Raw genomic sequence first — 27,799 nt, 5'->3', positions numbered from 1 at the left:
AAAGCCGAAGGAGGGTTACGGGATCTAATGACCGGTCTGACGTCCCTTCGGCAGAAACTGAGGACGAATCTCAGGCTGCCGGTGTTCGTGCACGGGTACGGATACTTAAAGAGTGCTTCTCTTCTTCCGAGACTTCCTCTCCTCGCCGAGGTTGGGACGCTCGGAAGACCTCTCAGGGGGAGAGCGGCAGGGGCGCAAGGTGTCGCACAGGCGGCCGTCGCCCTTGTCGCCCTCTTAAGAGAGGTTTCAGAGAAGAGGACGCTTCACGTCCTTCGGATCATTACGTAGATTCATCACCTGAAGATTTTGAAGCTTTTCCGCCACAGAAAAGGAACAAGACTTCATCAGGGGAGGACTCTTTCGAGCGTCCAAGTCGCTCTAAGCATGTTCCTGAGTTGAAGGAAAGGGCATCCCCTCGCCCATCTTCCTCGCACAGGATGAGTCCTTCTCCTGATCGAGAACTTTCCCCATCAAGGAAAATGCTTTGGGAAATGCAGAGACAGTTAGCTTCCTATTTTGAGAGAAAGGAGGCAGAAACTAGTCATCGAAGGAAGGATAGGTGGCTGCCTGTTAAGAGGGACTAGGCAGTCCCCGGCTCCTCCTCCGCGTTTTCGGCCCTTTGAGTCTCCTCCTAGTAGCCGACGCATTAGAGAACGTGATTACGTTCCTCATGAAAGGGCGTCTAGGAGAGACGAATTTGACAAGAGACGTGAGTTGTCGCACAGGCGGCCGGCGTCTTTGTCAAAAGGCCGAGAACGCTCAAGGATCCATATCGGAAGTTCAAGCTTTGCATGTTGATGATCACGCTCGGCGTCTTAAGCAACGAAGCGCTTACCAGGACGCTCGATAAGGCGCTTTTCAAGACGCGCAGAACGCTAGCCAAGACGCTCCAGCTGACGCTGTTCAGGACGCACGGCGTCCTACACATCAGGACGCTCAGCAAGACGCTCCAGCTGACGCTGTTCAGGACGCACGGCGTCCTACACATCAGGACGCTCTGCAGGACGCTTCTCAGAACGCGCGGCGCCTTACATATCGGGACGCTTGCCAGGACGATCAACAGTTGAGTCCGAAGCGTCAGGATGTTTCTCATGTTAAAGTGTCGAAGTCATCGCGATCTTTGAAGGGCCCTGATGACAGAGAGAAGGATTCGTCTAGTGATCTCTGCCCTACGGATGATGACGAACCAAATGCGTCAGCGTCGTCAGACTATAAGACGTTGACGGATTTACTTAAGAAATTGTTCCCAGATAATTTTTTTCAAGCGCCGTTCCTTGCTCTCCACCTTCACAATTTGCCTCATCGAAGGCCAGGAAGGCTCCTGGCTTCGTTAAGATGGCCACTTCGCTCTCTGCGAAGAGAGCGTTTAAGAGAGTCCAGGATTGGATGGATTCAAGGAAGGTTAAAGGGAAGACTTCGTTTGCACTTCCTCCATCTAGACTGAAAGGGAGAGCTGGGATCTGGTACGAAACAGGAGAAGAAGCAGGATTGAAAGCACCGTCTTCTTCTCAAGGAGATTTCGCCAATTTGGTGGACGCTCCAAGGAGGTCTTATTTGTCTTCGGCTAAGGTTTCCTGGACAATGACGGAGACAGATCATCACCTCAAGGGGTTATTTAAGACGCTAGAGGTAGTTTAACTTTTTAGATTGGTGCCTCGGGGGCTTGGATATTCAATCGAGGAGTCAAGACTCGATTCGCTGGAAGAGCTTTCGAGTGTATTAGCTTGTATGGATAGAGCAGTAAGGGATGGCTCTGATGAGTTAGCATCTCATTTTGCTACAGGTCTGCTAAAGAAGAGAGCTCTCTATGTAGCTTTGCGGCGAAAGCAGTTTCTCCCGCTCAGAAGCGGAGTTATTATTCGCCCCCTTCTCTTCGCACCTATTTCCGCAGTCCATGATTAAGGATCTGTCGGTAAACTTGCAAGAGAAAGCAACAAGGGACCTCTTGACTCAATCTTCCAGACGACCTACTCCTCAGGCTTCTACTTCAACAGCGATAGCACCCAAGAAGAAATATAAGCCCTTTCGTGGAGCACCTTCCTCTAGAGGTTCTTCGAGAAGGAAGGGGGTCCTTCAGAGGTAAGATCTCTTCTATCAAGAAGGGGGAAAAAATTGACGTTTCTGCCCTTCAGGCACCTGTAGGTGCGAGACTCACCTTATTTGCTCAGGCATGGAGGACGATAGGGGCGGACACCTGGACCCTAGATGTGATCGAGAGAGGATACAAGATCCCTTCCTCTCTGCGCCCTCCTTTGAGCACGAAGCCGATAGACCTGTCGCCCGTATACCAGTCAGAGAAGCAACAGATCTTACTCGACCTTCTAGATCAAATGTTGGAAAAGAAGGCCGTGGAAGAAGTCCTGATGCTGGATTCCCCAGGCTTCTACAACAGGTTATTCCTGGTTCCGAAGCAGTCTGGGGGATGGAGACCTGTCCTAGACGTCAGCATAACTGAACATTTTTGTAAAGAAAGAAAAATTCAGGATGGAAACTTTCTCAGTCTTGTGCTAGGGGCCTTGAGACCAGGGGATTGGATGGTGTCATTGGACCTTCAAGACGCTTATTTCCACGTCCCGATCCATCCTCAATCAAGAAGTTCCTGAGGTCGTCTTTAAAAGGGCAGGTCTTCCAGTTCAGGGCTCTGTGCTTCGGTCTGAGTATGGCGCCGATGGTTTTTACTTTCCTCGTGCACGGTAATGAATCGAAATGGTCTTTCCACCGATTCGAAGTATAAGGAGTCTCGCCTTTACCTGGAGGACTGGTCTAATCAAGTTCCGTCTTCTAAGAGTCAAGGTGCCTGGAGGAACCGTTCAGACGACATTACAAGCTGACGGAGGCCCTCGGGGCCCTTATAGTGAATTACGAGAAGTCCCATCTGATCCCACGCAGTCATCGTGATCTGGGGATTCAGATGGATTCAGCGGCTTTTCAAGCTTTTCCATCAAAGGAACGTCAGCAGAGATGCTTAGAGAAAGTGTCAGCCTTCTTAGGGAAAGAAACATGCTCGGCGAAGGAATGGATGAGTCTGCTGGGAACCATTTCGTCACTGGAGAAGTTTGTTTCCCTGGGGAGGTTGCACCTCAGGCCACTCCAGTTTTTTATGGCAGAAAACTGGAAAGACAAAAAGAATCTAGACTCGACTTTGGTTATCTCAAAAGTGGTCAAGGATCAACTGAAGTGGTGGCAAGATCCGATCAAACTCTCGGAAGGAATGTCCCTCAAGCTTTTGAGCCCCGACCTAGTGTTGTTCTCAGACGCCTCCATGGTGGGCTGGGGAGCAACACTAGGAAAGGAGGAAGTGTCAGGCTCTGGAGAGAACAGAGGTCCTGGCACATAAACTTAAAAGAGTTGGAGGCTATTCGGTTGGCTCTTCAGTTCTTCGAAGAACGATTGGTGGGCCGAGTTGTCCAGATCAACTCGGACAACACCACGGCTCTCGCTTACATCAAAAGCATGGGGACACACTCTCGATCACTGTTCATGATAGCGAGAGACATCCTTCTATGGGCGAAAGCTCGAAACATAGTGATCCTAACAAGGTTCATTTCAGGAATACAAAATGTTCAAGCGGATCTTTTAAGCCGTCACATCAGATGCTTCCCACAGAATGGACCCTACATCTAGAATTTTGTCAAGAGCTATGGAAGTTGTGGGACGGCGCTAGTCGACCTCTTCGCAACCTCGAAAACGAAGAGGCTTCCGATTTATTGCTCTCCAGTTCTCGATCCGGAAGCAATAGCGGTAGATGCCATCCTATGGGACTGGACGGGGATGGATGTGTACACCTTTCCCCCATTCAAACTCTTAGGAGAGGTAACAAGGAAGTTTGCGGCGTCGCCAGGAGCGAGAATGACTCTGATCGCCCCCTTTTGGCCCTCAAGCGATTGGTTCACGGAGGTCATGTCTCTTCTGGTAGACTTCCCGAGAACCCTGCCAGAGAGAGCCGATCTTCTCAAACAGCCCCACTCGAGAGGTACCACGGAAACCTCTCCGCTCTGAGTCTGACTGCGTTCAGACTATCAAGAAAGTTTGGCCAGAGCGAGAGGTTTTTCAAGATCAGTGGCAGAGGCTATTGCCAATGCGAGAAGAGCTTCCTCTCGAGCAGTTTATCAGTCGAAGTGGGCTGTCTTCAGGAGATGGTGTAGGAGGAAAGGTATTTCCTCCTCCACAACCTCTGTGAACCAAATCGCTGAGTTTCTCCTGCATTTGAGAAATGTGGACAAACTAGCAGTGCCCACAATAAAAGGATACAAAAAAAAAAAAAAAAAAAAAAAAAAAAAAGAGTATGTTTGGTCAGCGTCTTCCGTCACAGAGGATTAGACCTGACAAATGATAAAGATCTTCACGATCTTTTGAGATCGTTTGAGACAACCAAAGTACTACAACCGAAGGTTCCATCATGGAACCTTGATGTAGTTCTAAGGTTCTTGATGTCGGCCCCCTTTGAACCTCTGCATGCTGCCTCATTGAGAGACACTACTAGAAAGGCGATTTTCCTAACTGCTCTTGCCACGGCAAAAAGGGTTAGTGAAATTCAAGCAATTAGTAAATATGTGGGTTTCAGAGGACACAGTGCAGTATGCTCCTTGGATCCTAATTTCTTAGCGAAGAATGAGAACCCATCTAACCCCTGGCCAAAAACCTTTGAAATCAAGGGGTTAGCTTAGCAGAGTTCATCGGACAAGAGCCAGAGAGAGTCCTGTGCCCTGTCAGGGCTCTCAAATTTTATATACAAAAGACCAAAGATTGTCGGGGTCTTCTGAAAACTTTATGGTGTTCTGTTAAGAGCCCGACTTTCCTATGTCGAAGAATGCACTGGCATTCTTTTTACGAAGCACCATCAGGGAGGCCCATGCGTCCTGCTCGGATGGTGATATGAAGCTTTTGAAAATAAAAGCCCATGAAGTGAGAGCTGTTGCAACTTCAATGGCATTTCGAAAGAATATGGCACTTAATGATATCATTAGCGCTACTTTTTGGCGAAGCAACTCTGTGTTTGCTTCACATTACCTGCGGGATGTGAAGACGACATATGATAACTGCGAGTCGCTTGGACCATACTATTCCGCAGAAATGGTGTTGGGGCAGGAGCAGCACAAATACTATCCTATAGAAAAGGGGTAGGTGTGCTTTTTAATTTTGGTGTTGGTTTATGGTTGAGGGGTTAGTTGCTTGAGGCGCTTTCCCTTTCTTTAGCCTAGAAGTTTATGGGACTAACTTCGATAGGTTAGGTCAGGTGGTGGTTTTTAGCTTCGTTGCCCTCACAGTATGGTCAATATGGTCTAGTCACATTGTGGTCACGCCCCCGTTGACAGATCATCTAGAGTGCACCAACTACACAGGTCACTACCTTGTTGGCAACTCTAGTAAAGCAAAAGCAGACTTCGGTGACAGTAATCAAGAAGTCAGCTATGCTAACAGGTAAGGAATCAAGATGTCAATCATCTGCACTTGAGGTGTTTCCTAATCCTTCTATTCTGTCCCTTCCCACCTCCAATGGTGGGATTCAGCTATATATATATCTGACAGGTAAGTTTCATGAAACAAATGTTATTGGTTATGATACAATAAAGTTTGTTCATACTTACCTGGCAGATATATATAATTAAAGTACCCACCTCCCCACCTCCCCTCAGGGAACAGTGGTATGTACAGCACATCTATATATATATCTGCCAGGTAAGTATGAACAAACTTTATTGTATTATAACAATAACATATTCATCTCTTACTGGGTTTGAGACGTAATGTGTCCTCTGCAGTTCTTGCGGGTGCTATGGCAGTTGGCGATTCGTCTGCACCATCGTTGAGTGTATCAGTACCGATTGTATCCTCAGCCTCTCCTTTCACTAGGGTAGCTAGTAATTTTCCTTCTTCGGTTCCCATTGGTTCCACAGTTTGTAGCTTGTCCTTAGATGCACCTTTGAGTACTGTACCAGTTGGTATGTTCTCCACCTGTCCAACATCAGCGGTTGGTGCTCCAGTGATTACTCCGAGTGTGGCTTCTTCCTTTTTCTCTCCTTCTACTTCTTTCTCAACTTTTCCTGCAGCTATTTCTGTTCCTCCTTCTAAGGTGTTCAATGTGGGTTCTGCTCTGGTTCCGGGTTATCTGGGAGTACTTCCTCCCCCTCCCTTAATCAATGTGACTTCAGCTCCGGATACCTTTCTTGGTGTGGTGTTGGTTCAGCCAGGTTAGGTGGATTGGGTGTTGCAGCCTCTCTGCTTTTAGGGGTAGGCGTTGGTCGCCCAAGTGTGGTCAGCCCAGCTGTTACGTCATCGTCGCTGGGTGGTGCGGGATTTGCGCAGTCGAGTGCAACTGGCTCAGGAGTTTTGTCATCTTTAGTTGTCTTTAGTTGGTACAGGGTTTGTGCAACCGGGTGTGGTTGGCTCAGGTATGATGGGGTCAGGTAGGTCAGGTGTTGGTCTCGTGCATCCAGGTGTTGTGAGTTCCGGGTTATTGGGTGCATCTCTTGTGGGTGGTCAGCCTGTCTCTTTTCCTGTTCCAGTTCAGTCATACCAGTCTGATGGAGAGTGCTCTGTTAAAGAAGAGGAGCCAGTATCAAATGTGGTTTTTTCTCCAGCGAATGCAAGTGAGTAAAGCGGATGGCAGACTTTATCCATTCTCTCTATCCGCAGTCCAAGGCTCCTGAGGAACCTACACAACCAAATCAAGCACTGTTTGAAACTGTATTCAACTAAACCAGTAGTCTTTCAAACATCAAGTAAGCTGGTGTGATTTGTCTGAGTCAAGCAAGCTTTGGGGGAGGCGGACTGTGGGTTAGCATCACTTATTGGGTCGAGTAGACAGGATTCAACCTTGCCTCCTAATCAGAAGGGGTTCAATGGGGTAGCGGGTAACCCTTCTTCCGGTGTCAGAGGTCTGCCCAACGAATCTGTTGAGATTCTTCACTCTCTGGTGCCTTTGTCGATTTGTTTGGTAGGGGTTACACCTCGTGAGGCTTGTATTTTGGAAGGCAGCTTTCACAGCCAGTCAGAGGCCTTGTCCCATTGTGTGTGGATGTTGTCTGGGTTGGTGGGTGGTTTCTCAAACAAGATGGGTATACGTACTCCTTCCAATCCTGTACTGTTTGACAACCTCATCACTTCTGTTTCAATGGGGTTGGCATACCAGGCTAACATTTCAGCTGGCTGTACAACATTCTTTGGCAAGAAGAGGAGGGACTTCTTTTTAAATCATCTGCCGCCTGACTATCTGGACATTCATAAGAGGGCTCTGTTGAGGGCGCCTTTTGTGCTCTACAACAGTCTTTTCTAAAAGAAGGATGTCTCCTTGATGGTCAATTTCATGTCGTCGTCATCAGCAGTAGAGTCGCAGTAGGCTATGATTTGTGTTGCAGCTCAGGGTTCAAGATCACCTAAAGGATCCAGGATGCCATCTCCAGCTAAGCGGTCGAGTTCTAAGTCCCCTGTAAGATTGCCGAAGAAGGTCCGTTTTGCTGCTAAGGGTCCGGCTTCAGCCTCTGGTTCGAAACCTTCTTCTTCCAAGAGGGGTTTTCGGAAATAGGAGACATTCCCTTCACCAGTACCAGTAGGAGGTTGCCTTGCTCCTTTTTGGAACATCTGGAAGGAATGGGCCCCAGAGAGTTTGGGTAGTGGAGGTGTTAAGGAAGGGGTACAGAGTCCCATTTCATTCTCATCGCCCTCTTTCCAGCACCCCGGTTTGCCTTCCCAGTTATTCCCCATCCTCCATCAAAGGGATAGCATTAGCTGTGGAGGACCAATCCCTTTTGAAGAAATGAGCAATAGAGCCCACTCCTCCCCTCCAGCGTTTTACAGGCGGATCTTCATGGCTGCAAAAGTGGGAGGTTCTTGGAGACCCATTATAGATCTTTCAGGTCTCAATCGGCTTGTAGTTTCAAAGAAGTTCGCAGGCAAAGCTGTGGTCAGTTCAGAGAGACAATTGGATGGTTTCAGTGGACCTCAAGGATGTGTATCTCCAGGTTCCGATTCATCAGGAATCTCGGAGGTTCCTTCGTTTCTTGGGTCCAACTGGAACGTTCCAGTTCAAGGTCCTCTGCTTCAGTCTGACCACAGCACTTCAGGTATTCACAACGGTAATGTCTCCTATTTCGAACGTAATGCATTGTTGGGAATTTCGAATGATGAGATACCTCGACAATTGGTTGATTCAGGCTTCGTCTGTGGACAGTGTGTTATAGGCAAGGGATTTCTTACTGAATCTATGTCAGACCTTAGGAATTTGAATCAATTCAGACAAGAGCTCTCTAATACCAGCTCAAGTAAAGACCCATTTGGGAATGGAAATTCAGAAGCGTCTTTTGAGGGGTTTTCCCGACAAAGGAACGGATTCTTGCGGTTCTAAGTCAACTAGAGGTATTCCTGTAGGACAGGGCTCAACCAGTGATTTTGTGGAAGAGCTTGTTGGGCCTAATGTCCTCCCTCTCACTACTAGTTCCAGGGTCTCATCTCTGGATGTGTTTTCTGCAGGTGTGTCTCAGGAATCGCTGGGACTTTCGGGAAGAGAACGCAGTTGTAGTCTGGGACAATTTTTGCCTGAAGGATCTTTGGTGGTGGTCAGAAGAACGTCATCTGACCATCGGCATGAGATTGGACTCCCCTCTTCCAGATGATCTGTACACAGATGCCTCAGACCGGGATTGGGATGCAACACTGTAGGAATCTCAGGTCAGAGGCCTTTAGGGATCTGGATTGAGAGGAGTCCATAAATTTCTGGGCGTTGAGAGCAGTAGAAGAGGCTCTAAGTTGCTTTTTGGAGCAAGTAAGCAACAAGGTAGTAGCTCTCTTTTGCGACAACATTACAGCTGTTTGTATATAAAGAAAGAGGGAGGAACAAGATCGCAAGCCTTGAACAGTGTAGCACAGAGAGTTCTTTGTTGGTGGGAGGACCACAGGGTTTCTCTTATCCCTCAATTTGCGTCGGGGAAGTTCAATGCTCTGTTGAGTCATTCTCAGGAAGTTCTTGGGGGCGAATGGACTCTGGTTCAGGAAGAAGTACAACATCTGTTGAGTAGGTGGCCAGCAACAGTGGATCTCTTCACCACAAGAATGAATTTCCATCTTCCGGTCTACTTTTCCCCAGTAGCAGACCCCATGTCATGCGGGACAGATGCAATGCTGCACTCCTGGAACAGCCTTCAAGTGTATGCATTCCCTCCTTTCGGGTCGATTCAGCAGGTACTGATCAAACTCAGGAACAGTATCAACTCACAGATGACTTTGATAGCCCCTTTCCAGCCCCAAAGACCTTGGTTTCCAGTCCTTCTGGACATGTTTACGGAAGTTCCAGTATTCCTTCCAGAGAGGGAAGATCTTCTCAGACAGTCTCATTTCCATTACTTCCATCAGAACCTCTGCATGCTGAAGCTAGCTGCCTGGAGACTGTCCAGCGAGCAGCTTGTCATATGGAACTCTCTGAGGCAGTGGCTTGCCAACTGTTTTTCTGTCTGAGAAGATCAACTAGGAAACTATACCAGACTAGGTGGGGTATGTACCATAGTTGGTGCCGGAAGGAGGGCATAGCATTTCACATCCATCGGTTTGAAAGTGGCAGGTTTCCTCTTGTTTTTAAGGAAGAAAAAGAACTTGTATTCTACGATTGCTGATGTTCAGGGAGTGCATTGCAATATGAAATTTTCATAATAAAACTAATATTGTAATACCCGAACACCTGAATGATTCCCACTCTCTTCCCCACTGCAATTTTGATAGTGAGTGACACAGTTGGGGATGTCACCCTCTGTCAGCTGACATTTGCAGCAGCGTTGTCAACAGTACCTTAGGTAACTCATTTGACAAGAGTTTACCTGCACTATTGGTAGTGCTGACAGTTAATTACCCACTTTATGGGTAAATTTATAGGGAAATAGTTCGGACTGTTCAGTGACCGGGGCTAATTCAGATGTTCTGGTAGGTATTACAATATTAGTTTTATTATGAAAACTTTATTTTACTTTAAAAAATGGTGAAGTTTTCATACCTGGCTCCTTTAATAGGACAGGTTGCATCTTGACTAAGTTGTGAGGTTCTAGAAGTTAGAAGGATTTACACTAAAGCCCACCTCATGCCACCCCTCAATCTGAAACCTGGGCCAAAATGCAAAATGGAATTTCTGGGCTCAGCTCGTGTCGCTGCGCGAAATATCCTTTAATCTATTATTTCTAGGGTAAATGTACTAACACATACCAGAGAATAAATAAAAATAAAGAAAAAAGGTCAGTATAACTGACTCGCTCACCCTCCAAGAGAGGGTGTCGGTATGAACACTATGGCGAGTGAGACCACTACCACGAGCCAAATGCCAATGGAATGTTTACATCCGGGCAGGGAGGTCTCCCCACCTACTGTACAGTAATTACCGTCTAACCACCTGGTTCAAGAGTTTTAATGGCTGTGTTACAGCTTTGCTGTAAAGCAGTTCCTAATGTAAAGGCCCTCAGGTTTGTATAGTTAGGAAAATACAATTTACTTCAAAAAAAATTTGATTTTCTGGGCTCAGCTCGTGTCGCTGCGCGAAATCCTTTTATTTAATCTATTATTTCTAGGGTAAATGTACTAACACATACCAGAGAATAAATAAATAAAGAAAAAGGTCAGTATAACTGACTCGCTCACCCTCCAAGAGGGTGTCGGTATGAACACTATGGCGAGTGAGACCACTACCACGAACCAAATGCCAATAGAATTCTCCCACTACAAAATCCCCCCAAGAGGAGAGCCGACCCACAGAGTGGGCAGCAACTACTACTACTACTCCATCCCATGCTGCCGACTGCTGCGCCTCTGGTGGCATCCTTTTCAGTTAGCGCACACGATACACACGTGCCCTTTTTTTTTCTCGGTGTTTTTTGTGCCCTTTTCTTTGGTATTTATTTACCGTGGAGCGTGCAGCCATCGCAGCAGCTAAGTTAAGTACTCAGTGTTTATGCTAATTGGTTTTTTCCGGCCTGAGCCCGTATTTGCCGTTTTTTAGGTATAAATACGAACTCTAGGTCGGAAGCATGGCAGCATGGTTCTGCCTCGTGGTGGGTTCGTTCTTGGTCGCCCATACCCAGAACATCCCCTTACTTAAGTACGCTCTATTTTAATTATCCGCTTTGTTTAGGGTACAGTCTACACGGTTTTGTCATGCATGCATGTCTTTTACCTTATGTAGGCCCCTTCCATCCAGACCCTAGCACGGCTCTTAGTATCGGCCCTCGGCTAGCTTTGAGTGGTAGACTTGCCTTCGGGTTAGTCGTACACTCCTGGATTTTTTTTTCTCCTACTATTTTTGTTTTCTTTCTTTTCATTATTATTCATTTGAATTATTTATATGATTTTTGTTTAGGTTAGTTAGGCGTCTGGCTTGCTTAGCCTAGGCTGTGGCCCATAGGGCCTATATGCTACCGCTCTTCAGTTCGGTTGCTTCCCGATAGCATCTCTCTGATCAGCTGGTTATGTTTCTAGGCTTAGTTGTCTATTGTTTTGTTCTTACCGCCCCGTGGTCACTACGTGATCACGAGGCAGCCAGACGCCTGTCCAGTCACCCTCCCCCCCTCCCGCTCTTCTATAGAGTCGGGGGGTTGGGTCGGTCTGCCCATCCGCTCCGCTCCGATACCCGGAGCCTGCCTCCCTCTCTCCCCCAGGCGGAGGAAGTAGAGGGATGGGACAGGACCCAGACTGGACTCGACCTCTCCGGCTTCTCGGTCCGGCCGGATGGTTAAGGTGAGGGGGGCACTGGCCTTTCCCCCCTCCATTGCTACTCCGTCGCTCCGTTGCTATACCCCAAAAAAAGCCCGATCTGTATGTCCTCTCGCTCTTTCCCACCTTACTAGGGCTCCTTTACTACCGGAGACTGGCATCCAGCGGAAAGGGGCTAGTCCACCCAGCAGGGTGGACCGGGGCATACGGTTGGTCCCTTCTAACCACTCCGCCTCGCTGAGTTACGACACTCCGCCACGCACTGGACTTAGTCCGGTACGTTCGAGTTTTATAGGTTTAAGATCTATTATGTTAAACTAGTAACGTTTACACTAAGTACCTTAAAAAACATCCCCCATCCCTTACCTGTCTCAGCCGGATCTCTACCGGGGTTATAGCCTATTCAGGCGATAAGGGAGGGGTTATGCCGAGCTCCGGCATGCAACGGAGTTCTTCTGTCCTCCTGTAAGTGATAGCCTTTAAGATACTCATGTGTCTTTTCACTTACAGACCACCAACTGTGAGCATCCGGGATGCGCCGCCACACTTCAAGACCCATGTGGACACGAAGTTTGCCGGTCCCATGCTCCATGCGCGACTCCGCACGGGGGACATCCAGGTCTGGTACCACGAGACGTGTACCATCTGTTATGATCTGGGAGCCAGCTCTTAGACGGGGTAAGTATTCCAACTCCTGGTAACTGGTTTCTTATTTGTTATAGTGCTTAAGTTTTTACATTAATCACTAACTTAAGATAAAATTCATGGGGTCTTGTAGCCCCTATAATTTTAAGTTAAGCTTTTAAATTGGTTTTTAGTTTTAAGTTTAATCTTAAAATCTAATCAATACCCCCTCTTCCAGGCTCCAGCTGTGAGGGATACCGCACTGGCAACCCTGCGGGCCTGGGTCGGCGTTTTGGGAAGAACGCCGCCAAGGGTATGCCCTACATTCTTGAAAAGAAGTTGGCGGTGCTAATCTTCCCCGGAGGCAAGGCTACAGGCTTACGGTCGACCCAGCAGAGGCGGCCCCGACTATCGCCTTTCAATCCAGCAACAGCTTGGCTGCCTCGTTGACGGACCAAGGCCAGGACATCTCCTCGGAAGTCGCGACGCTTGATATTAATGTGGAACCTATGGTAGGTGTAGACGACCTGTTGGTCGAGGTAGGTGCGTTTGGACACCCAAGGGATGCCCTTGGGTACAACTGGTTCTTCTACTCCTGCAACCTCTCCATCCTTCCAAGGCTTTACAGGTAATGAACTATATACTTCTCCTGACGCTTCCGTTAGACCCAAGGTCAAGGGTCAAGCAGTGAAAACCTTGACGAAGACGTCGTTGTCGTCTAAGAAGACGCATCGGCGTCATCTTCTTCTCGTAAGTCTCCGGCTAGAAATCCCGGAGCAGAGAGATCTAAAGCTTCTGGGTTCCGGCTCTAAGTCCTCGAGGAGTAGATCCTCCAGGGAGAGACCATCTCGTACTCCAGCGGAGTCGTCAGTTCCGTTACCCTTGGTTCCGGTTCAGAGCCACCCTTCCACCTCCGCAGCAGCTCCGGCTTTGGACTCCAACGCTGGTCTGTTGCAACAAGTGGGCGATCTGGTTGGGTCTCTGAAAAATAGCATGGAACAAATGATCTCTCGGTTGTCTGATAGGATTACCTCTCAGGACAACCATTATAGCCGGACTGAGCCGAAGAGCTCCAACTAGCCCTCCTCCTCCACCTTTCAGCACAGGCGGAGCCTAGCTACCCCCGTATGACTCTCTACCTCCGTTCTCAATGAACAACCCTTGGAGAGTAGCGTCATACGCCCCCTTCCAAGACGGGCTTATCTCTATCCCGGAATGTGGAACTCGGAGGATTGAAGACTTCGAGTTCTACCCGGAAGACCTTCAACCTCCGTTCATCGGCTACGCCAGGCTCACCGCCTCAGCCATGACTCGGGATGATAAAGTACCAAAAGAGACAGTCCTCTATTCACGTGACCAGGCTCAGAGAGAATGGCTCAGGTGTCTAGAGGACATGGATTGTTCCAACACGAAAATCCAACCTTTTAAGAGTCCGTTTACGATCTTTACGATGGAAGAGAGTACCCCGCTCCCTTTCTTGACAAAGATCGCGACAACTACTATTCCAGCAGACCAGAAGGGGGATTCCCATGCCTCAGCTGAAGGAGGCAGATCCTACGTCCTCCTTTACTTCCTTCAGCCGGTGAATTGTGGGAAGATTTACCCAACACCTTCTCAGCTGGCAAACTCAACCAGACTGTGCTATGGCGCAGTTTGGTGAGAAGCTACCTAGGCTTCCAGATAGCCTTATTCAGGCAGAATTCGAGGCCAAATCGCGGTTAGCCAGGTCGATTAATTCCATGGCTATGACCGAGGTGGCTACCATTGCCTATGGGTCGGAGCCACTCTTTAAGCTTCTTACCAAATCTTTGACTCAAACGGTGCAGTCGGATATGTTTGAGTTCGCCACTGCTAGGACGAATTATAGGAAACATGTCCTACAAGAAGCAACAATTCGTTACGAGCCGAATAAGTTGCTTACGTCAAGCACTGGGAGTAGACCTCTTCCCAGAAGCGATGGTGAAGGAGGTTCAGTTCAGAAGCTACGAGATTGAACCAAAAGCCTTAAAGACCGTTGGGGTTCTTACGGCCAAGAGACGACAGGATCAAGCCGGTAAGGGTAAGGCTCAAAGGAAACCTAGACGTTTCCAGCCCTACCAGTAAGAAGCAGCCACGCTTTTCTCAACAAGTTCCCGGCTGTTTCCCTTGGTGCAAACAGCCCAACCTTCCACCTCAAAGGCTCAGTCGCAGCCGATTTATGTTATCTCCCCTCAGCCTCAGCCCTCCACCTCTTACGCCCTCTCTCCAGCCTACAACCAGGTCTTCGAGGGCCAAGCTTCACAGAAGTATGACCGCTCGGGTAAGGGAGGCAGAGGTAAGCGATCCTTTCGTGGGAGAGGATCGGGAGATCCCTTTAACAGAGGAAAACATTTCAGGGGAGGTCGAGGGGGCTACCAGAACCAATGAGGAATTTCAGGTAGGAGGGAGGCTGTTTCACTTTCGCCACCGCTGGAACTTCAGCAAGTGGCTCAGAGCATTGTGTCAAAAGGCCTGGGTTGGAGCTGGTAACGAGCCCACCCCCATCCAGACCTTTCCGCCAACTTCCTTCCAAGGAATTGACGGAGTATGCGGAGGATCTCCTTCAGAAGGAGCTATAGCGAGAGTCAAAAGGTTTAAAATTTCAAGGACGCTTGTTCAGCGTGCCAAAGAAAGGCTCACAAAAAAGAAGGGTAATCTTAGACTTGTCCCGCTTAAACAAACTTAGCCATTCGCTGCGACAAGTTCAAGATGCTCACGATCTCGCAGGTGCGGACCTTACTTCCCCGTGGGGCCGTCACCACCTCTATCGATCTTACAGACGCTTACTATCATATCCCTATTGCAAGACACTTCCGTCCGTATCTGGGCTTCAAGATAGGAGACCAGACATTCTCCTTCAAGGTAGTTCCTTTCGGGCTCAACGTAGCAACCCAGGGTGTTTACGAAGCTGGCGGGGAAGTAGTAGTTCAACAACTAAGATCGCAAGGGGTTATGGTAGTAGCGTATCTCGACGATTGGTTGATCTGGGCTTCAACAGTCGAGGAATGCAACAGAGCAACACTGAAATTGATTCAGTTCCTGGAATATCTAGGCTTTCAAGATAAACAGGACCAAAGTCAGACTCACCAGAGTCAAACTTTCAGTGGCTAGGCATTCAATGGAATCTATCCTCCCATACTCTGTCGATTCCATCAACCAAGAGGAAAGAAATAGCGAAGTCAGTCAAGCAATTTCTAAGTCACAAACTGGCGTCAAGAAGAACTCAGGAAAGGATTCTGGGTTCACTCCAGTTTGCATCAGTGACGAACATTCTGATGAAAGCCAAACTGAAAGACCTAACCAGAATCTGGCGGCTCACGAGCAAAATGTCAGGTCCAGGGACAAATTATCCTCAGTCCCTCTGGTTCTAAAGAATCGACTCCGGCCCGCTGGGCGAAAGTCAAGAACTTGTCGGTGTCAGTGCCCCTTCAAAAAAAGTTTCCTCCCCCGGGATCACCGTCCACACGGGACGTCATTAAGCGGTTTGGGGAGGATATTCCCAGTTCAAGAAGGTTCAAGGAACGTGGTCACCTCAGTTCCGGTCAGTTCCATATAAACGTACTGGAAGCAATGGCAGTGTTCTTGACTCTAAAAAGGTTGGTTACGTCCGCCAAAGTACTCCCACATAAAGCTAGTCCTGGACAGCGCAGTGGTAGTACATTGTATAAACAGAGGAGGCTCCAAATCACGTCATCTAAATCATGTCATGGTAGCCATCTTCTCCCTGGCGGACAAGTTCAGTTTGGCATCTCTCCTCCACTCATATAGCTGGAGTGAGAAACGTCATAGCAGATGCTCTATCCCGATCAGTACCTCTAGAGTTCGGAATGGTCACTGGACAACAGTTCGTTCCAATGGATTCTTCAGAGAGTTCCAGGTCTACAAGTGGATCTCTTCGCATCTCAAGCGAACCACAAACTCCCATGTTATGTGGCCCCCAACCTGGACCCTCTGGCCTATGCCACGGACGCTCTGGCTCTAGACTGGAACAACTGGGAGAAGATTTATGTCTTTCCGCCAGTGAATCTTCTCATGAAGGTATTGAACAAACTCAGGACATTCAAGGGTCAAGTGGCTTTAGTAGCCCCAGACTGGCCGAAGAGCAATTGGTACCCTCTAATTCTGGAAACTGGGTCTTCGCCCTCTTCGGATCCCCAATCCCAGGCTCTCCCAGTCAGTGCAAACGAAGACTGTGTTCGCTTCCTCAGGGATTCTCAAAACCCTAACTTTATGGATTTCATGAAGTTTGCAGCGAAAAGGGATGCGAATATTGACCCTCAAAATATTCTCTTCTTGGAATCCGATAAAAGAGATTCAACTTTGAGACAGTATGATGCTGCTGTCAAAAAGTTAGCAACCTTCCTGAGAGAATCAGATATTAGGATCATGACAATCAATTCAGCTATATCCTTTTTCAGATCCTTATTTGAAAAAGGCTTAGCAGCTAGCACGATTACGACAAACAAGTCAGCCTTGAAAAAGATTTTCAATTTGGTTTCAACATAGACTTGACAGATTCCTACTTCTCGTCTATTCCCAAGGCGTGTGCTAGACTTAGACCTTCTGTAAGGCCTACGTCAGTATCATGGTTCTTAAACGATGTTCTAAAGCTGGCTTCAGAAACCAATAATGACACATGCTCGTTTATAATGCTATTAAGAAAAACTCTATTTTTATTAAGCTTGGCCTCAGGAGCTAGAATTTCAGAACTGTCGGCTTTATCCAGAGATCCGGATCATATTCAGTTCCTTCCCACAGGGGAAGTGCTACTTTCTCCGGAACGTAGCTTTATAGCTAAGAATGAAGATCCTTTGATGAGGTGGGAACCATGGAAGGTACTACCCCTTCCACAAGATGTATCTCTTTGCCCAGTTTCAACCTTACGAGCCTTTCTGTCTAGGACCTCCTCATCCTCATCGGGTCCTCTCTTTAAGAGAGAAAAAGGTGGTACTTTATCCATTAAAGGCATCAGGCAACAAATCCTGTACTTCATTAAACAAGCCAATCCTGACTATTTTCCAAAAGCACATGATGTCAGGGCAGTAGCCACCTCAATTAACTATTTCCAACATATGAACTTCGATGAGTTGAAAAAGTATACTGGATGGAAATCGCCGACAGTGTTCAAACGTCATTACTTAAAGTCCTTGGAAGCTCTGAAATTTTCAGCAGTAGCAGCGGGTAACATAGTTTCCCCCGACTCCACCTAATCTTTAGTAGAAGATCCAGTTCCTCCTTTCTACCTGCCTCACCCAACAGTTCGTCTATTCCTGCCTTGTTCATCTACGGTCACCTTGTGTCTTAGCTGCTTTTATGATGATGAGGTGGGTGTCCCTTATTTTTTTGCTAGGGGCACTCACAATTGATTATGGATATTGATCTCTTGGATGTCATCCCCTTATTTTTATGCTAGGGGATACATCTTATTTGTAATGGTTACGGGTTTGTGTATATTAAGTTATATACATTCCTTTATATATTATTATTGTTGAGTTTGTTTTTGTTCAACTTATTATGTTAATTGCTCTGGATTTCTGATACATAGCTTACACAGATACCATTTTGGTACATATATGCCATATTACCCCTGTATATATGTAAATTACCTTAAGTTAAGAAATATTATTAGAATTAAGTTTTTAATTTAAGCAATATTTCTATTTTGTATCATTGTGTATATGTATCCTTATTAGCAATTATATTCTTTTATTTTTTTATTTTACCTTTTATTTAGACCTCCTTTTATTTTGTTGATTTTGTTTACAATCTTGTGCTATTTCTCTGGTACGATTTCGCGCAGCGACACGAGCTGAGCCCAGAAAAGGGATTTTGACGTAAGGAAAATCTATTTCTGGGCGATTGGCTCGTGTCGCCAGCGAAATCCCGCCCTACCCATCCCATCGCCCAAGATTGTCTGCTAACTTCAGGATGGCCACCAGAGGCGCAGCAGTCGGCAGCATGGGATGGAGTAGTAGTAGTAGTTGCTGCCCACTCTGTGGGTCGGCTCTCCTCTTGGGGGGATTTTTGTAGTGGGAGAATTCTATTGGCATTTGGTTCGTGGTAGTGGTCTCACTCGCCATAGTGTTCATACCGCCACACCCTTCTTGGAGGGTGAGCGAGTCAGTTATACTGACCTTTTTCTTTTTTATTTATTTATTCTCTGGTATGTGTTAGTACATTTACCCTAGAAATAATAGATTAAAGGATATTTCGCTGGCGACACGAGCCAATCGCCCAGAAAGTAGATTTTTCCTTACGTCAAAATCCCTTTTTATTCATTTATATTTCAGATAACTGGTGATGTTGACCTCCCAACAAGTGAAGTTGTAGAACTTCTTGCTTCCCATACGACTTTGGCAAAGAAGCTGACATGTAGTCATATTGCAAATAAGTAAGTTTGAAACTTCAGACTTTGTACATCAGTTGTATAAACTTTGAATTTGGGCTAAATGAAATATATCTTTGCTCCTACACGATATGTACAAACCCTCAGTCCTTTAATAATGGAGGAGCTGGAAAACAGTTGCTAGACTGTCAAACAAAGGTAGTTAGGTAGTATAACTATCGTTCGGTTAACAGGAGTCCTGCCTGCCTGAACGTAAACATTCCAATTTTTTGGGGCTTTTGTCTGATGTAGACATGTGAACTCTTTGCTCAGTGCCTGATTGTCACTATAGTCAAACTCAGCCTTTTTGGCCACTATGGCGCTGGCCGCACAGTTACCACAGTTCTCTAAAAACGCCACAACAGTGATGAAGAAATGTCTCTTGATATTTTTTATACTAACTAAATATATGGTAATTAGTGTTTTATGATAAAACTTCATATGTTTAAGAATGACTAACTTTTTGATGGGAAAATGAATGTTTCTAAAAAAGTTTTTCTGAGATTTGACATCACCTCTGTGCTGGGTTAGTGCTCCGTTGCCACCTCAGCCCGACAAGGTCATTCTGTGTACAGCCAAAGCCACAGGGTAAGCAAAAGGACGGTTAGAAGGATTTGCTCCAAAGCAAATCAAGAATGGTGGTCAGAGGCTGAAGAGAGAGAGAGAGAGAGAGAGAGAGAGAGAGAGAGAGAGAGAGAGAGAGAGAGAGAGAGAGCAGAAGTACCTACCTTGGGAGAATTGGCAAGGGTGTGGAAAATCCAGGGTAAACAAGGCCAATGCCTTAGTGGCTTAAAAAGCCTTAGTTTGACTATAGCAGTTTTTTCCTGGTGGGATCTTTTCTGTCTTTGTATGCTGGAGTATTTGTGCTTTTGCTTTTGAAATGCAAATCCATGAATCTAATAAGCCTGCATGTAAGGCTGCTACTACCCAGCATGTATGCCTTGAAGTAAGAGGTGTAATAACTAGTGCTCCTCTGTTGATGTTGACCCTCATGCCCTCTAAACCTCCTGCAGGGGGTGTGATTGTAATCCTTAACTCCCTTGTGACTGACGAGTGTTGTTTCTGGTCACCTGTGCAGTGGGTGAAGTTGCAGGGAGGAAACAGTATTGGAGGAAGGGTGCTAAGGCATTGTCTGATGGTTATAAGCCCCCCAAGCCTACGACGACTCCCTGGGTAGCCAACCCTTTATCTTTGTTTCTCTCTCCCAGCGAGCTTCCCCTTATTGCTCCCTTTCCTTCGGGAGAGGCTTCTTCGTCCTCTTTGTCCGATGAAGAGGATGGAGAGAGGGCAGGTGATCAGAACATCCTCTGCTTGGGAGTTTCTGGTCTTGCTTTTAGTAGAGGCTTTGGCCTCAAAGAAGTTTGGGACGCGTCACAAGGAGAGCGCAAGTTCTTGCCAGCTAGCCGCTTGCTCAACACCACCCAGTCCCTGTCATGATAATAGCTTTATAGCAAAGTTAAAGGAAAGGAAAACACATCTCCTTTGAGAAGTTCTGAAGCAAGGAGGCATTCGTGCACATGTTGGAGTTGCCTGTTCTCATTATTGTTCTAGAATCGTCAGGTGTTATATGGAACTCAACAGGCACCAACATGTCGTGAGGAACGCAGCGTATTATGATGCAACATTTTGTCTAGATCCTTCTAAAAGTTCTTGTGACATTCGCTGTTATGTTCCGCTTCCTTCAGCCCCGCCCCAGTTCGCCGTATATATATATATGCCCTGAGGGATCAGAGAGATCATCAGTGAGAGATCATCAGAGAGAGACGAGAAGAAGGAACAGAAGAAGGATAAGAGAGGAAAAAGGCGGTCGGGAAAGTGGTCTGAGTCGAGTCAAGTCGTCCACAGTGAGAGAGAGAGAGACAGAAGTTGTGTCATCCATAGCTGGAAAGGGAGATATTCTGACGTAGAGCAAGCCTTCAGAGAAGCTCCTTTGTGAAGCTGTCGCTTCGAGGATTTATTTCCGACAGCTGCTAAACTTGCTAGCAAGTATTTTCATTAACTCACTGTTTCCCCAGTTCATGCAGTATAAGATTTTATTTTTGTTATGTAAATAGGAGAAACCATTCTGTATTTATCTTAGTTAATAAGCTTGTAAATAAACCTTTGTTCTGTTTGTGTATCTTTCTATATTTGTATCCCCAGTTTCAACTGTTGGTGTTGAATTCTTTTTGTTTATTTTAATATCTTACCTGAGGCGGACCTCTCGGGGTTCGTAACATATTAGCAACCTTGCCAGGATATTCGGCACCGTAACAGATTGAAACAGGAAGAATATAGAAAGAACCAGAATGAGTGAGATGGTGAAAGAGTTTATTGAGTTTGGTAAGCTTCTAGGTCTATAGGGGGGGATGATCTCCGTGAGTATGTTGAAAAGAAAGAAAGAGAAAAGTATGAGAGAGATGAAAGAGCAGCTGAGAGAGAAGTAATGAAAATGCAGCAAGAGAGAGAAGCAATGAAAAATGCAAGCAAGAGGAGAGAGAAGCCCAATTGAAAATGCAGCAAGAGAAGAAGAAGTAATGAAAATGCAGCAAGAGAGAGAAATGTTGGTAATGCAGCAGGAAGAAAGAGAGAAAGAACGTATGCATGAGGAGGAAGAAAGAGAGAAAGAACGTATGCATGAGGAGGAAGAAAGAGAGAAAGAACGTATGCATGAGTTGGAAATCGCAAGGTTAAGGCAAAGTACTCGTGACGGTCAGACAGGCGAGAACGAAAGTGAAGATGGTTTAGGTATGAGTACAGTGCTGAAATTAGTACCAAAGTTTGATGAGGAAGATGTAACAAAATATTTCATGTGTTTTGAGAAGTTAATGGAAAGTAGGTTCTCCTAAAGAAATGTGGACTTTATATTTACAGTCAGTTTTGAGTGGTAGGGCACTTACTGTGTATAGTTGTATGTCTAAGGAGGAATGTGATGATTATGATATTGTGAAAGAAACTGTTCTTAGCGCGTATCGGCTAGTACCGCAGGCGTACCGTAAGAAATTTAGAAATTTGAGAAAGAACGAAAATGTTACATATGTAGAAGTTAGAAAGGCTGTTTTTTGATTGGTTAACTTCTGCTAAAGTTGAGGATTTTGATGGTTTGAATAACTTAGTGTTGTTAGAAAACTTCAAAGATAACGTATCCCCTGGGATTAAACTTTATATAGAAGATAGGCGAGAAGTATCTTTTGCAGGAGCAACTAGGTTAGCAGACGAATATAGTTTGACTCATAACTTAAGTGTCAGTAAGAAGCGAAATGATCCTTCGTCAGGTAGAGTACAAAGGGGTAAAAGTTTCAGTCTTAGTAATAGCAATGCGAGTAAAAGTGACTATTCCTGTTATACATGCGGAAAACCTGGTCATACATCTAAGGTTTGTAAGAGTAAAGGGGCATCTAGTGGATGAGAATTAACTTGTTTCAGATGTAATGGGAAAGGGCATTTAGCGAGAAATTGTTCAGTAGAAAGGAAGGACGTTAAGAAACCAGTGTCTCTAGTTAGCCTTTCATCAAGAAAGAATGATGTGGTGAGAGAAACTAGGAAAATTTTTGGTGAATTTCTGTCAGAAGGCATAGTTTCCTCTTTTGGAGGAGTAGATTCAAGAGAAGTAGTCTTGCCCCTAAACACAGGAGCTGCTGTCTCACTGATTAGGAGAGAGAGTGTGCCAGACAGGCCAGAAATCAATATGGAAGAAAAAGTTATGTTAGGTGGATTTCCTAACACTTGTGTTCTTTGTCCTTTGTTGAAGTTGAATTTAGAAAGTCAGGTAGTGTCAGGATTAGTGAAACTAGCAGTTGTTGACAGTTTGCCCATTGATAGTGTTGACATTATTGCCTGAAATGGTAGTAACTAGGGCAGGTTTAGATACAGACATAGACTACGCTCATAATTTGTTTGTGGATTTGAACAAGTGTGATAGAGGTGGCGAGGTTGATCTTGGCGTGGGTGTGGCTGAGAGACCTAACCCTATCATTGACAGTGATAGCCAAGGAGGAGGTGAAGCTGTCGAGAGTAACATAGTCGATGTAGAGGTATCAAGTAATAGTTACGGTGAAGATTTAGGCACTAACCTTTTGAATAAGGATGAGCTAGTCAAGTTTCAGAGAGAGGATGAGACACTAACCCGAATTTTTTAATGTGAGCTGGATGATGATCTCGATAATGTGTGTAAGGAAACGTTTTGTTAAAAGGACGAAGTTTTGTGTCGTTATGTTCGGCCTAAGTCAGGTAGTAAAGAGGAAATCACTGAACAATTAGTACTTCCTAGGAAGCTTCGTGAACTAGTTTTGAAGTTAGCACATGATGAGCAAGGACATTTGGGAATAAATAAAACTTTCAGGTGTATTAGTAGGGCGTACTTTTGGCCTAAGATGAGGAGTGACGTAAAGAGGTATGTTTTAAGCTGTCATGAATGCCAAATTGCCGGGAAACCGAATCAAGTAATTCCCAGAGCTTTGTTATGTAATATTCCTTCAGTAGGCGAACCTTTTGAGAATGTAGTTACGATATGGTCGGACCGTTGCCTAGAAGTAAGGGAGGGAGTATATATCTGTTGACAATCATTGATAGACTAACCCGCTATCCAGAGGTGATACCCGTAAGAAGCTGTAACGCAAGGACCGTAGTTAAACGATTGTTAGATTATTTTTCTAAGTTTGGTCTGCCTAGTACTATACAGAGTGATAATGGTAGTAATTTTGTATCCAAATATTCCAGGGATAGAATAAAAGAGTTAGGCATTAAACTCGTAACTTCCACACCTTATTATTCCGAATGACAAGGCATTGTGGAGCGGTTTCACCTAACGTTGAATTGTTACGGAAATTGTGTAAAAACTTCGAACACAACTGGAAAGAAAAGTTACCTTTTGTTCTGTTTGCTTTAAGGTTGGCACCGAACGACACTACAGGATTTAGTCCTTTCAAGCTGGTTTTCAGTCACACTGCTAAAGGTCCTTTGGAAATGTTGAAATGTAATTTAATGCTGAAAGAGGGTAGAGAAGACTACAAAACTAATCTTGAGTATTATAAAAACAATTTAAGAGATGCTTGGCAACTAGCGGAGGAGAACAAAAGTGCTTGGCAACTAGCGAAAGAGAACAAGAGTGAAAGTCAAGGGGAGACTAAACGGAAACGTTCTTTGAGCAAAAGAAACCGGTTTCTGTGCGAGAGATAAAGTTTTAGTACTAGTCCAGAAAGAAGGTCCCTCTTTATCTTATAAGTTCAAAGTTCCTTTTTCAGTGTTAGAGAAGAGGGGAAATCTACATTATTTAATCGATATGGGTCAGCATAGAGCAAAGTGGATGCATGTAAACTTGATTAAGAATTATAAAGAACGCCCCGTGCCATGGCCACCGCCTGTTCCTATAATAATGGTGTCACAGAGAGGAGTTGGTTTTGAGAAAAACTCAGAGGTGTTTAAGAAGTTCCAGGTTTTCAATTAGAGTTCAGAAAACGAAAAATTAAGAGGAAAGGATAATGTGATAGCTAATAGCCTCTCAAGAGTTTTCAAAATGAGTAGCCTGATAACCGTGTTCTGTTTTGGCACGAGTGGGTGAGTGAATGGAGAAGTGTTTAACTGGATTAAAGCTTTATGCAGAATTGTTCCCCTGCTGTTTAATTCTTGTTTCTCTTTAGAAAAAAATAAAATCAGTTGATTTAATTTTTTTTCTTGTTAGGGGAACGTGTCATGGTAATCGCTATATAGCAAAGTTAAAGGAAAGGAAAACGCATCCTCTTCGAGAAGTTCTGCAGCAAGAAGGCAATCGCACAGGTGTTGGAGGTGCCTGTTCTCATAATCGTTCTAGAATCATCAGGTGTTATATGGAACTCAACAGGCGCCGACATGTCGTGAGGAACGCAGCGTATTATGATGCAACATTTCGTCTAGATCCTTCTAAAAGTTCCTGTGACGTTCGCTGTTATGCTCCACCCCCTTCAGCCCCACCCCAGTTCGCTGTATATATATATATGCCCTGAGGGATCAGAGAGATCATCAGTGAGAGATCATCAGAGAGAGACAAGAGAAGAAGGAACAGACAAAGGATAAGAGAGGAAAAAAGCAGTCGAGAAAGTGGTCTGAGTCGAGTCAAGTCGTGCGCAGTGAGAGAGAGAGAGACAGAAGTTAAGTCGTCCGTAGCCAGAAAGGGAGATATTCCGACGTAGAGCAAGCCTTCAGAGAAGAAATGTCCTACAAGTTGGTTTTTAGGAGTAACCTGCCCTTCGGGTATCAAGAATAGACTTGGTTTTCTGCAGTATGGTGTCAAGAAGACGTCCAAAGTTATAGTTCTCCTTTGTGAAGCTGTCGCTTCGAGGATTTATTTCCAACAGCTGTTAAACTTGCTAGCAAGTATTTTCATTACCTCACTGTTTCCCCAGTTCATGCAGTGTAAGATTTTACTTTTGTTATGTAAATAGGAGAAACCATTCTGCATTTATCTTTGTTGATAAGCTTGTAAATAAACCTTTGTTCTGTTTGTGTATCTTTCTATATTCGTATCCCCAGTTTCAACTGTTGGTGTTGAATTCTTTTTGTTTATTTTAATATCGTACCTGAGACGGACCTTTCGGGGTTCGTAACAGTCCCCCATCGCATCCGCGTGATCGGTCTGGCTCAGCCGAGTCGAGTGCTTGGCTTGGCTTGACCATGTCAAACCAATTACTCGGCCTGGCTCACGTGAACCTCTTTGCTCTCCTCAGGACAACACTTCGCTGAGGCAAAAGTATTATTCTAGACCCATATTGCCATCATCATCACAGGTTGGTGACCACATATGGCTCACCTCTCCTGTCGATTCTGCTGGCAGGACAGGTGAGACTGCCCGATTCTCCTCACCTGTCCCCTCAACCTCCTGGGGTTTTACCAGGAGGAGTGAGTTGGACAGGGGAAGTTCAACAAGTGTTATCATTGGAGTCCTACTACTCAGGCCTATGTTCCTGGCTCGGTTCATGGTCCAGCCATGAACTGAGCCAGGAACATAGGCCTGAGAAGTAGGACTCCAATGATAACACTTGTTGAACTTCCCCTGTCCAACTCACTCCTCCTGGTAAAACCCCAGGAGGTTGAGGGGACAGGTGAGGAGAATCGGGCAGTCTCACCTGTCCTGCCAGCAGAATCGACAGGAGAGGTGAGCCATATGTGGTCACCAACCTGTGATGATGATGGCAATATGGGTCTAGAATAATACTTTTGCCTCAGCGAAGTGTTGTCCTGAGGAGAGCAGAGAGGTTCACGTGAGCCAGGCCGAGTAATTGGTTTGACATGGTCAAGCCAAGCCATGCACTCGACTCGGCTGAGCCAGACCGATCACGCGGATGCGATGGGGGACTGTTACGAACCCCAAGAGGTCCGCCTCAGGTTGTATGCCTGGGTAGTGTAGGAAGGATCACTGGTCTAACGAGGTTCTCCCTCCTGTAGAGAGACTAGATCGGGAGGACCGCATCGTTGAAGGACTCAAAAGTCCACTTTCCTGGGATGCAGACACCCCTGAGATACAGAGAACGTTTTCAGAGGTCATTGTGCTGATTCATCGACACAATGATCTTGGGAAAGGGACCACGGCCTCATCTGTGGATCACCCGTCGTGCCTCAAATCCTTTTGGGGTCCCAAGAAGGAACCCAAGGATTCAATGGGGCTGCCGTGGTCTGCACTTGCCAAGGGGGTACTTGATGAAGTGAATGATCTTGTTTTAGGGCAAGAGAATTCACTATGATCAAACCACCTGGATGAGATACTTCCTCCTCCTCTGCTTCTTTGGAAGCGCTATTACATGCCCTCAGAGAGGACCTTGTCGATTAAGCAGGTTGACCCAGACCTGGTTCGCCTAGGCTTGGGTCTCTCATTGCAGCAGCTTACTCCAGAAGGAGTCTCCCTTGTGCAGCAAGACACAATAAGTCTGGAGGCTACTGCTGTGGCAGCTCTCCAGGCAGTCTCTTGGTTGGATCTGTGGTCATTCACATTACGTATCCAGCTGCTTCCTCAGAGGCTATTGTTCCTGAGGAGGATTCTGCTTTCGGGAGACTATGCCACCAGATGGCAAACCTGAGGGTGAACCTATTATATTAAAGAGGAGGGATGCTGTCCTGAATCGACTTACTAGGTCCTATGGTCCCTAGTCAACATTGACCTTAAGGAACGGACCGTTGGTGAGTTCCTCCTCTCTCTTCCCTGTGCTGTGGTAGACAGGCTTCATGTTAAGGATAATGACCACCTTGTTCACTAGGCAGTGACCAAGACCTCCGGGTCTTAGTGTGTCACTGTGGCTTGACCTTCGGGTCAAGATAGCTCTTTCTCAGCCCCGTCAGGGGTATTGGTCCAGCCTTTGCATTCCGGAAAAATTGGTCATCCATCAGGTTCTAAAGGCTGCTTCACTTCTTTCTACCTCTGGGACATTGCCCACGAGTCCTTGGACACTTTTTCCTAGGGACCTGTGGTGGCTGATCAACAAGTGTAGCATATCGGTTCCTTTATCAGGACAAGGTTACATCTCACCTTAGATGTGTGGTTGTGGAAGTGAGAATGAATGTGTGAGTGACTGGCCTCTCTTCTTCTCTGTCCCTTCATCCTTCTCTCCCCTCGGGCAGAGAGCAGATTTGGGTGTAACATGCTGGAACGGGCACTGATACAGGTATGTTTCGAAATGAAGCAACCATTCTATATATCTTTTAGGTTATACACAGAAGCAACTGCCCCTCTCTCCAGCAAGGGGAGGGGAGGTCCCTGACGATAAGACAAACCCACAGCTTATATTTGCCATACTCCCATAGACTCAGATTCATTCTAGCTTGTTTGTCATATGAGATTACGTTTCTTTATCATTCCATAAAAGCCCAGAGGTCTGATGATTGATTACACAGTCCCTATATTCTGATCAATTCATCAGAGGCACAATTCTCTTCTTCACTCTTTCGACCAGGAAGAAAACCCAGGTGTGTGAACTCCAGTCAAGTCTACAGACTCATTCAGATTCCTCCCTCCAAATATGAATCTTCCTAATGTAAAGGACTAAGGGTTTGTATTATCGTGTAGGAACAAGTCAAAATTTTCAAAAGTAAATTGTATTTTTCCTAACTACAAACTTGAGGTCCGTTACACAAAAGGCCTACCTC

General features: G+C 45.9%; 1 protein-coding gene across 3 annotated transcripts in view; it reads left to right on the top strand.

The window, feature by feature from the left end:
* LOC135196245 (AP-4 complex subunit beta-1-like) overlaps positions 1-27,799 on the top strand; it is an 88,626-nt gene that overhangs the window by 16,014 nt on the left and 44,813 nt on the right. For all 3 annotated transcript variants that reach the window (XM_064222926.1, XM_064222927.1, XM_064222925.1), the window contains exon 2: positions 18,615-18,715. In XM_064222926.1, the coding sequence (XP_064078996.1) occupies positions 18,615-18,715 (101 nt within the window). The remainder of the gene's footprint in view (positions 1-18,614; positions 18,716-27,799) is intronic.

This window comes from Macrobrachium nipponense, chromosome 17 (genome assembly GCF_015104395.2).
Source record: "Macrobrachium nipponense isolate FS-2020 chromosome 17, ASM1510439v2, whole genome shotgun sequence".
NCBI classification, from domain to species: domain Eukaryota; kingdom Metazoa; phylum Arthropoda; class Malacostraca; order Decapoda; family Palaemonidae; genus Macrobrachium; species Macrobrachium nipponense.
Note: the sequence above shows the minus strand (reverse complement) of the source record. Positions and strands in the feature narration are given on the sequence as shown.